Raw genomic sequence first — 10,887 nt, 5'->3', positions numbered from 1 at the left:
GGCTAAGCCTATTGTCATTGATCAAGCTAGGCCCCTGAGTCCTGTGTAACAGAAAGACACGTTATGAGAGTGCCCCCTTGTGGTTAGTATTTCATGAATGTGTGAGTTGAGAAAGGAGGTTTTATATCATCATGTGCTGTGAATTATATTGTTATTTTGTTGTTCTTTTCTCCCAGGGACCGCGCCCGTTCTGCCTCTCACTACAGCGGGAGCCTGCTGTCAGATCTCACTGTTCTCTCACCTTCCTGACCCCCCCCCCCCCTTCCTGGATCCCATCATCTCCTGAGACGCTGACCGCCTCCAGCCTATCAGCCACCAGCCACCAGCCTCCAGTCTATCAGCCTATCAGCCATGGCAGCCGCTAAGCCTAAGGGGCAGAACTCTCTGGCCCTCCACAAAGTGATCATGGTGGGGAGTGGCGGGGTGGGCAAGTCAGCCCTCACCCTGCAGTTCATGTACGACGAGGTAAGGACCAGGGTTCCCCGGCACGCTGGTCTTAAAAAGCCTTAAAGTCTAAAATCCAGCAATCCGATTTATAAGGCCTAAAAAGGTCCCAAGAGCAGTTATTAGGTCTTAAAAATTAGGTGCTAGGGCTAAAAGATGAGATTAGCTTGTCCTGCAAGGAAATCAGTCCGACCACATCTATTTACGTGGAAATGAATCAAGCAGGAACCAAGAACAATGCCAATTCGTTGCCCCCGGGAGAAATTATTGGACGAAGCTACGGCAGGATGACAAAAAGCTATTATGGTGCCGCGAATAGGGCAAAAATTATATTCAACAAGGTCTAAAAAAAGGTCTTAAATTTGACTTGAATTTGAAACTTGTAGGAACCCTGAAAGACCCATGCCGCGGAGCATCACGCTTGTTAGCTGTGGTTGGTTAGCTGTGTTCCCCGAGGCTCTTTCCTTCTATTAACAGATAGCAGCTACTTTGTAGGACAAGGTACATTACTATTGTGAGAAGGCCTATTTCTTCTCTTCAGGACGAGGGATGTTTAGTCTATAAACTTAGTTTTAATGTAGGCCTGCATGGCTCTAGAGAGTCCTATCTAGGCCCAATTGTCAGTACCATATTGACTTTGTGTGATGAATTCACCTGGTAGGCTATGTTATGAGGCTCCTCCTTGATCCTTCTGCTTCTCACTGGCACAGCACCAGAATGTGTTCAGACCTTCTGCTAGCCTATCAGCCCAATAGAGCTCTCAGGTCTTCTGCTAGCCTATCAGCCCAATAGAGCTCTCAGGTCTTCTGCTAGCCTATCAGCCCAATAGAGCTCTCAGGTCTTCTGCTAGCCTATCAGCCCAATAGAGCTCTCAGGTCTTCTGCTAGCCTATCAGCCCAATAGAGCTCTCAGGTCTTTTGCTAGCATATCAGCCCAATAGAGCTCTCAGGTCTTTTGCTAGCATATCAGCCCAATAGAGCTCTCAGGTCTTCTGACGCTGGCTTTCTCTGTGTACCACATGTACAAAAGAAGAGATTTGGTGAGGCTGCATTCTCATTTTATTGCACCCAGATTGAGGAATGCACTGCCAGTTTACATTAGGGATTTAACTTCAGCACATATGTTCAAGTCAAGACTAAAAACCCATCTGTTTAATATTGCCTTTAAATGACTCAATAATGAAGTGATGATTATATAATGATTGGAGCACTTTGAGCTATACAAATAAAGTGATGTATTGACTGTCTGGTGATGTGGCCCTCCTAGTTTGTGGAGGACTATGAGCCCACCAAGGCGGACAGCTACAGGAAGAAGGTGGTGCTGGACGGGGAGGAGGTGCAGATAGACATCCTGGACACGGCGGGACAGGAGGACTACGCCGCCATACGAGACAACTACTTCCGCAGCGGCGAGGGCTTCCTCTGCGTCTTCTCCATCACGGAGCTGGAGTCCTTCGCCGCCACGGCAGACTTAAGGTGGAGCGTTCAACTCCAAATGCTGCTCATCTGTCATGATGAGCGTACATTTACATATTCACATATTACATTTTAAATTAGTCATTTCCAAACATGGTTGAAGGTTGGATTAAACAAACAAACAAAAACCCCAATATACATATTCTCTCTGTTCTAACTCTCTGGGTTCTAACTCTCTGGGTTCTAACCTGTTCTCTCTGGGTTCTAACTCTCTGGGTTCTATCTCTCTGGGTTCTAACCTGTTCTCTCTGGGTTCTAACCTGTTCTCTCTGGGTTCTAACTCTCTGGGTTCTAACCTGTTCTCTCTGGGTTCTATCTCTCTGTGTTCTAACTCTCTGGGTTCTAACTCTCTGGGTTCTAACTCTCTGTTCTAACTCTCTGGGTTCTAACTCTCTGGGTTCTAACTCTCTGGGTTCTATCTCTTTGTGTTCTAACTCTCTGGGTTCTAACTCTCTGGGTTCTAACTCTCTGTGTTCTATCTCTCTGTGTTCTAACTCTCTGGGTTCTATCTCTCTGGGTTCTAACCTGTTCTCTCTGGGTTCTATCTCTCTGGGTTCTAACCTGTTCTCTCTGGGTTCTAACTCTCTGGGTTCTAACTCTCTGGGTTCTAACTCTCTGGGCCCTATTATGCACTTCATACGTTTTAAGCAATAAGACGAGGCGGTAGATCTAAACTTAAGACGTGGAGTTGTGGTCAAGGCCACTTTGCTATTATGCGTGCGGTAGTGGGCGCCTAAAACCCGGCGCTAAGCAAAGAAATTAGTCATGGGTGTGTTTTGGGCGTCTTCTCAATCAACCCAATCAGCGTGCCAGGTGCCATTCCCTTTAAGAACCGGCTGCGTTGAGTCATTAGCGCTATGCTATTATGGAAGTCCTAAGAAGGAGGTCAGCGCGCTTCTCTGCCTCTCGCTTCTGAAATAAAGCATTTATACTGTGACCGTAATTGACGTCTTGCCGTGGAGCCACGTGCGTGTTCATGTGTGCCCACATGCATGCGCAAACCGCGGAGGCGCGCTCGTGTTTCAAAACGTGCATGAAGTCTAAACTTAAGAACTTTTCAAACCACTTCTTAGCGCTAGGAGCAAAGTCAGATCGCATAATAGCAGGGGCGCCTAGTGCACTTCATTAACATATGAACACTCCCACAATGAGTAATATATGCACGGGAGTATTACGTCTTATGTGTGGGCGCCTATCGACACCGACATAATAGCAGTAGCGCGTATGAAGCGCATAATAAGGGTGGCGGTAGGTCTTAACCTGGCGGTGCGTCTTAATTAAGACTTAAGACGGCAAGTTAAGAAGTGCATAATAGGGCCCTCTGTGTTCTAACCTGTTCTCTCTGGGTTCTAACTCTCTGGGTTCTAACCTGTTCTCTCTGGGTTCTAACTCTCTGGGTTCTAACCTGTTCTCTCTGGGTTCTAACTCTCTGGGTTCTAACCTGTTCTCTCTGGGTTCTAACTCTCTGGGTTCTAACTCTCTGGGTTCTATCTCTCTGGGTTCTAAGCTGTTCTCTGTGTCTCCAGGGAGCAGATCCTGCGTGTGAAGGAGGATGAGAACGTGCCCTTCCTGCTGGTGGGGAACAAGTCTGACCTGGAGGAGCGGCGGCAGGTGAGCGGGGAGGAGGCCAAGGCGCGGGCCGAGCAGTGGGGCGTCTGCTACGTGGAGACCTCCGCCAAGACCCGCGCCAACGTTGACAAGGTGAGCTGGGCTGTTCTGTGTATGGGGGGGGGGGGAAGCTATCTGTTATGTATGGGGAGGTCGGGGGTCTCCTGGGTGGGTGGGGGGGGGGGTGGGGTTGGGGTGGGGAAGGAGACAGGTGGCAGGTTGAGTGACTGACTGACACAAAAAAGACACGGTAAGCTTGGCAGGTTGACGTGGGCTGCATACTAGCGAGGGTCGTTCAGTCTCTTGTGAACAGCATTGGTCTGGTCCTCCCATCTTCTCCATATCTGAAAGTTAAGAAGTGAAATATGTTTATGTTTTGGTTGTGTCACTAACCTGGCTCAGAGGGAGAGACAAGAAGGGAGACAAGTCACAGGTAAAGGAAATAATCTATGTTTTATTCATAACTAAAGACTAAAATAAGCACAATAGAAATGGGATGTGTTAGTCAGTATTATACAACAGTTAGTTCCGACCAAGTAATTTGATTGGACAAGAGGCATTCCATGAGTGCTGATATACAGTATAACAGCACTGGGGCTTTTAACTATATGTATCACTCCGCCGCACAGATGTTCTACTAAATGACCGTTAATTAGACGACATGTTTGTGTTCAGGTTACTAGGCAACAGTCCATTTGAAGTTCAGTACTTCGGTACTCAGCCTGCGGCCTCGTACCTACGACCGAATCACAGCCGTGCTGATATTCAGTATAACACACTCCCTCTCGTGTGATATTGTTTAAATATCAATGGTGTAGGGTGTGGGTGAGTGATCTGTAGGTGGAATGTTGTAAGGTGGAAACACAGGAAAAAGGATTGCCACTAACAAATGATCAAAGGGTTTGCTCCTGTATGGAGAGAGAGATAGGGCTTTCACACCGGCAAAGAACCGTGCCGGTTCGCGTTCGGGAACCTCCGAACAGTGGTGCTGTCTGGCGAACGAGCCCGCGTTCATACCAGTGTAACCAGAACCATCCGCGTCATCAACGATGGGTGATAATGGGGCGGGACTAAACAAAAATGTCACAACTAGATGGCAGCTTCTTCACTGGAAAAGAGGATAATATCTTCCACTACAGTATCTGAAATAAACACTATTTCTATGAAACAGGAAAGACAAAACAAAAGACACTTTCTACAAGCGTTCTCTTACTAATCAGCTGCTCCATTACTGGAATAGAAATGGCTTACGAAATTTGCGTCCGCGCATGTCCGCGCGTGCGTGCGTGTGTGCGTGTGTGTGTGTTTGCTGAGCATGTGAGGAAGATAGAGAGAATAATTAAACTTCTCATCATTGTTTTGATCACTAATGATTAGATTTAGATTAGATTACATTTTGTCTACTTCCTTCTTGCTGGTCTCTGCAGCCTAGAATATGACACACCCACTGATGATGTCATAGACACACCCACTGACGACGTGACTGTTCTACGTTTTGAGAACCACTATTTTCTGGTTCCCGCTGCGAACCAACTTTTCAGGCTCCGAACCAATTGAGTTTCGGTCTGAACGCGCCGGCCGGTTCCAGACTTGGTTAGCGAACGCGAACCGGCACGGTTCTTTGCCGGTGTGAACGCCCTAACAGAGAGAGACTGGTGTAACCAGCACAGCCTAAACAGGCACAGTCACAGGTGTGCTGCATCAACCAATCAGGCCTCCTCTCCCCACTGCAACACAGAACCAGACAGCAGAGAGGGAGGAGGCTGGAACGGTTGTTGAGTGAAACCCTGTTCTATGTTCTATGTTCTATGTTTTATGTTTTCGTAACCCTTGTCCAACTTGTTTCCGCAGGTCTTCTTCGACCTCATGAGAGAGATCCGCGCCAGGAAGATGGAAGACAGCAAAGAGAAGAACGGGAAGAAGAAAAGGAAAAGTTTGGCCAAGAGAATCAGAGAGAGATGCTGCATTCTATAATACAGACACTGGGGGGCAGCGGCGACTGCTTGTGTATATAAACTTTTTTTTTTTTTTTGCATTTGATTTGTGCCCATATCTGCCCCCTCGCTCTTGGTCCTGGTTGCCAGGGGTGACAGGTCTCGGTCCTGGTTGCCAGGGGCGACAGGTCTCGGATCAGAGGTAAGTGGTTGGGCAGAAGGTAAGTGGCACTGGCAAACTGATTTATGCTCAGATTTGCCCCCCCCCTGCTTCACACTGATTAATTGATCCTTCATGCTCCTTCAACACGCCACAGAACCAGCCTGCAAACCAGCCTGCAGCCTCTCTGGGTCTGTTGGACCAGGACTGGGGCACCACAGATGTAAGACGTGGCACACAGACTAAAATGTGACAGTCTTTCTCAAGCCGAGCTAATTTTGGGGTTTGGCTGTGTAGATACAATGTAGATGTTGAGAAAGACAAGCGTGAGCGTACTTAGGCTGGCTTAGAGCTGAGGTTAGGAGGGTTAGAAGGGTAGATGCCTTGTTGTTTTAAACCCAGGAGGGCTCCTTACAGATTAACTAGACCAGTCCCTCCCCCTATTATTTGTATTAACTTAATATTATTAAGTTGACACCATTTTAACTAAACTGTCGTAAAAAAATAATATGTGGTGAAAACACGTTGTTGACTGACTACTGAGCCTTCGAATCATCGAATCGGTATTCCGTATCGGTGTGTACTCAATGTTCAGTACTCATTTAAAAACTCAGTAATTCATCTGAGATTGTGGGTGGAGTGAAATACAGTAACCTGCAGACATAGCGCCTCTGCAGGCCTGGAGTTGAATAGAGTGGATATTTAGCTATGTCCTTTTAAAACGACATTTTACAATGTGAAGTATGTACATTAAACTGTTAACAGAAGGAACAACAAACCTAAGGACCCAAGAACACTATAGTTAGTTAGATACCGTAGCTACGTATATTTTTTCAAGGTGTCAACTTATTTTTGCTCTTCAGAGGATAGATGAAAAATAAAAACCTTTATTTTTTTGTTGCCATACGTAAGATAAGCACACTACTAATGTGTTTTCCCTGTAGAAATGTGAGGGGAAAACTCTTAAGTTATTTTTCACAATCTTACAGAGAGGACTTGAATTTAACTTTATTGTTCATTATGTCTAAACGGTCTCTAAACTATTCAGTCTAACATTTCAGTCAGTTTAGATGACCTTGTGCAGCTTCAGTACAGGGCTAATGAACAGGGAATCTCCTTCATATGCTCTTCTGGAAAAGGATCTCTAGCACGACGCACCTTTCCACCGCTACTTCCTCAATCCCAGCTGTTACAGAGTGGGTCAACTGGATTCTAGTCTTCAACTGAAAATTCTTCCTAAACGTATTTTTTTCCCACGTTGCAACTGGGTGGGTGTGCGTCTGTGGAGAGGGTCACATCCAGACAGGGCGGTGGCTGTCTGCGATGATGTCATTAAGCACCAAAGACAATTCTCCATCTCAGCCACTGAAATTGGAGTGTGTGGCAACTAACATGTCCTATCTGCGCTGCAAGGCTTATGAATGCAACTCTTCAATAACTGTGACGGTGGATTCTAGAAGGTTGTCAGGGCCAAAGCTAGGGATTTTACTCTGTTTTTACTTTGTGATGCCTTGATGTCCATTGTGAATGTGAAAAAGCAAACTACCCCCCCCCCTCTTCCCACAACTCACACTATGCTCCAAGATTACGGTACCAATCATATGCAATGTGAGTTTGATTAAGGTGCTTTTCTCTTTTTTTTTCCTCTTCTTTTTCAGTAAGCATTTGATATTCTCCTTCTCATAACTCTCTGGTCTTGGAGTTTGGTCATATGCCTGTCTGATTTTTTCTTAAAAACATTTCTCTTTCCCAGAACCACTAACTTGTATTCTTATGTGTTTTATTGCATCTGAATTTTTAGGAGCCCCGTCACTCACAACTGGTTTATTGAAACCCTGAACCATAATTCCATTGATATAAGGGCTTTCACTCAAAGTACTCTTTTTATTACTTCTTATTACTATTTTATTCCATCATAATACCTACGGTAAGGACCTGAGGAATTCTTGACTACCTGGTCTGACATTATCAACATGTAATTCAAATCTTACCCTCAAGGCTCAAAATGTTCCCACTTGTTACTTTAAGTTAGCTCATATGATTGGAATCCTCCTATAAACATTGTTGGGAAAACAAGTATATACAGTGATGTGAACAATTAGAAAACCCCATGTAATATTTGTTGCTTTTTTAAGAAATATGGACATATCAATATATGATCTTCCTTAAAACAATATCTATAGATAAGATGTGATGTAATTGAACCAAAAACAGTGACAAGTTGACTTTGTTATCAATTTATTTAACAAAAGAATGAACAAATTGTGCAGCTGACTCAAACGTGTGCAGTGTCTTTCTGATGGTACATGTGTGTACTGTGACAGAGCTACCTGTCGGTCCTGTGATGACATGTTAGGATTGTCGGAGACGTCTTTAAGCATCTTACATTCTGCTCTTGGGCTAAACTGTCTAGGTCGGCCTGACCTGGCCACGTGGCAGTTGTTTTAAATGTTCTCCACTTGTAAATTATTATCTGGACAGTGGAATGGCTGATTTCGAATTGTTTGGAGATCTTTTTAAATCCCTTCCCTTCCCAGACTCATACGCATCTACAACCTTCCTTCTGAAGGCCTCAGAGAGCTGTTCTGATCTCACCATGGTGACACCACTGAATTCAACAATCAAGAGCAAACCAAACTGTCTGAGGTTTAAATAAAACAGGCTCCTCTAAAATCCTCTCTAACGATGCTCTAATCATTTACACCTGATGTGGTGCACTTGATTCTACGTTTAGGTATTTTAAGCAGTAAGAAACGTGGGGTGTCCTAACTTATTCCTCACAATAAAATTGCTTTTCTATTAAATACATTATACATTTATTTTAAAAAATATATATATATATATTTTCGGTTTCATGAAGATCAAATGTCCATATGTTGAAAAAGACACATGTTTTCATGGGGTGTCCTATCTTTGTGAGTGCAAAATAACAGCGTCCGCACACTCAAGAACTGTGCGAAAAAACATAGTTTATTGAGAGCTTTGGGTCATAGACCTTCTTTAGGCATAAAGCAGACTGTGAATGCAGTGGTTTTAAGGGTTCAAACAACATCACTTGATTTAGCCAATGCACAACACCTGTGTCAAACATGTCACCTAGTGTCCTATGACCTTCACATGACTATGCATTCTGGTGTCTCCACACATGGTGTGAGAGGCCTCTATGTCGTCCTGGTGCTGGGGGAGTAACTACAGGAAAAACAACCCGTCAAGAATTCCTTTGGCCCCTTAGTATGTTATGCACATACATGTAAAAGCCACTTCACTTAAGTGTTCCATTGTGGCATTATTACACATTTGAATAACCATACACATTTTTGCTAACTACATTCAGTACCCTATCCACCCTCTCAAGGGAACATTACACCAAGTGAAACCTAATACTTATTAAGACAAAAATGTACGAGAGGATGTTTTTAAAATAGTGATAAGGTAAAGATATATATTTGAAGGTCTAAGGGCTAATTTAGTCAGTTACTTACCTAGCTTGGGGCCAGCCTGACTGCATTACATCACATCTGTCCTCTGGAGGGATGGAGGACGCAACGGCCCAGACTAGGCTGGCATACACTTGGCTCAAACATGCTTGCTCTATTAACCATAACCCTACTTCCATGGTGCTACCTTGCTTTTTCAGACTTACATCTCTGATGTGAGGTGTGTCTCTCTATGTCTCTCTCTGTCCTATACCTTCGGAAGTTCTATTATCAAGTCGTATCAAAGGATAACTGCAACCTGTCCGTTTCCCATTGCTTGTCTTCATAGTTTTTTTTACTTTAATGCCTTTTAACATTTCAAGATCCTTGACCTTTAACTTTATTTACCTCTATGATTTGGTTTGTAAATCAAGACAGCCATGTGGATATGAATGTGTTGGTTGTTTAGCTTTATTGTTTAGTTATGCTGTTGTCGTCTTTGTGTCCATGTTTACTCCTCCTAAACAGAACCACTAATGTATCTTACTGTGATTGGGTACAGTCATGTCAATGTTGTACAACTCTCAGTTCATGTCAGTTGTGAGCTATTGGATAAACAAATAAAGTGATGATAATTAATATAATTTATACTATGTTATTCCAATATGATCATATATCGGTCGTAATTGCATTATATATTTGTTGATTGATTCCGATGACATATTTTCTATAGAAATAGTGAAAATACCACTGCTCATCTGTTATCAAACTTTGCTGAGGTGCTGGAACTGAAGAGTATCAATAGAGTGCAAAAATAACAGCATCCGCACACTCAAATTGTGCAAAAAAAAAAACGTTTATTGCGAGCTTTCGGTCATAGACTTTCTTCAGGCATAAAGCAGACAAGTGAATGCAGTGGTTTTAAGGGTTCAAATAACATCACTTGGTTTAGCCAATGCACAACACCTGTGTCAAAAAATAGAAATACTATAGAAATAGTAAACCAGTGTGATACACTACCTGGGGGGTATTCCATCAACATCACAAAAGGAAAATCCAGGCTTATTTTGATAAGTCTTGTGAGACTCACGGGACTTTATCAAAATAAGCCTGGATTGTCCTTTAGCAACTTTGATGGAATACCCCCCTGTTGTCCCACTGATGTCAGGTGAACTCGTACAGTATTCTTCGGAGTACCGTCATCTGTGTCCTTTTACATTCAGAACACTATTACACTGTGATTATGATGGGGACTGATGGATCTCAGAGAGCTAATGGATGTTCACAGCAGGTGTGAACCAGCTAAACGTGTGGGCCTTGTCAGACATGTCAGACACAACATACCTGTTCTACCTACTGATGCTCTTCTATCAGTACTACCACGTTAAAACAGGTGTGTTAGTGCCTTGGTGGAAAAACCTGCACACCAAAGAATTAAGTTGGAGGGGTTTGTGTATAAATTATAGATAGCTACAAAAATAATAATAACTTTTTATTGTATAGCACTTTTCCTGCAAACATTGCAGCTCAAAGTGCTCCAATCATTATATAATCATCATTTAATTATTTAGTCATTTAAAGGCAATATTAAAAAGATGGGTTTTTAGTCTTGACTTGAACCTATTTGCTGAGATTGCATCCCTAATGGAAACTGGCAGTGCAATATAAAATAAGATAATAAGATAGCAATAATCATCATCATCATAATCATAATAATACTAATTGTATACAGTTAATCTGGATTGACTGCAAACTCTTGAAAAAATGAATACAATTATATATATATATATATATATTTATTTATTTTATTATAGGAATTTGTTATCCTCCTATTATGTGTCAGGGGTTTC

The 10,887-nt window shown here is 43.2% G+C and overlaps 1 protein-coding gene across 1 annotated transcript; it reads left to right on the top strand.

Annotated features, from left to right (window-relative positions):
• Positions 1–351: 351 nt before the first annotated feature.
• Positions 352–5,515, top strand: LOC308174283 (ras-related protein Ral-A-like; the record flags this gene model as incomplete). Its single annotated transcript, XM_080549357.1, has 4 exons — positions 352–465; positions 1,711–1,919; positions 3,446–3,620; positions 5,379–5,515. 4 exons carry the CDS (start codon positions 352–354, stop codon positions 5,499–5,501), a joined length of 621 nt encoding a protein of 206 aa, XP_080405483.1. The 3' UTR covers positions 5,502–5,515.
• Between the last annotated feature and the right edge of the window lie 5,372 nt (positions 5,516–10,887).

The sequence above is a fragment of the Nansenia antarctica genome (genome assembly GCF_963989245.1).
Source record: "Nansenia antarctica genome assembly, chromosome: 19".
NCBI classification, from domain to species: Eukaryota; Metazoa; Chordata; class Actinopteri; order Argentiniformes; family Microstomatidae; genus Nansenia; species Nansenia antarctica.
The sequence above is the reverse complement of the archived record's forward strand: the minus strand, read 5'-3'. Positions and strand labels throughout refer to the sequence as shown.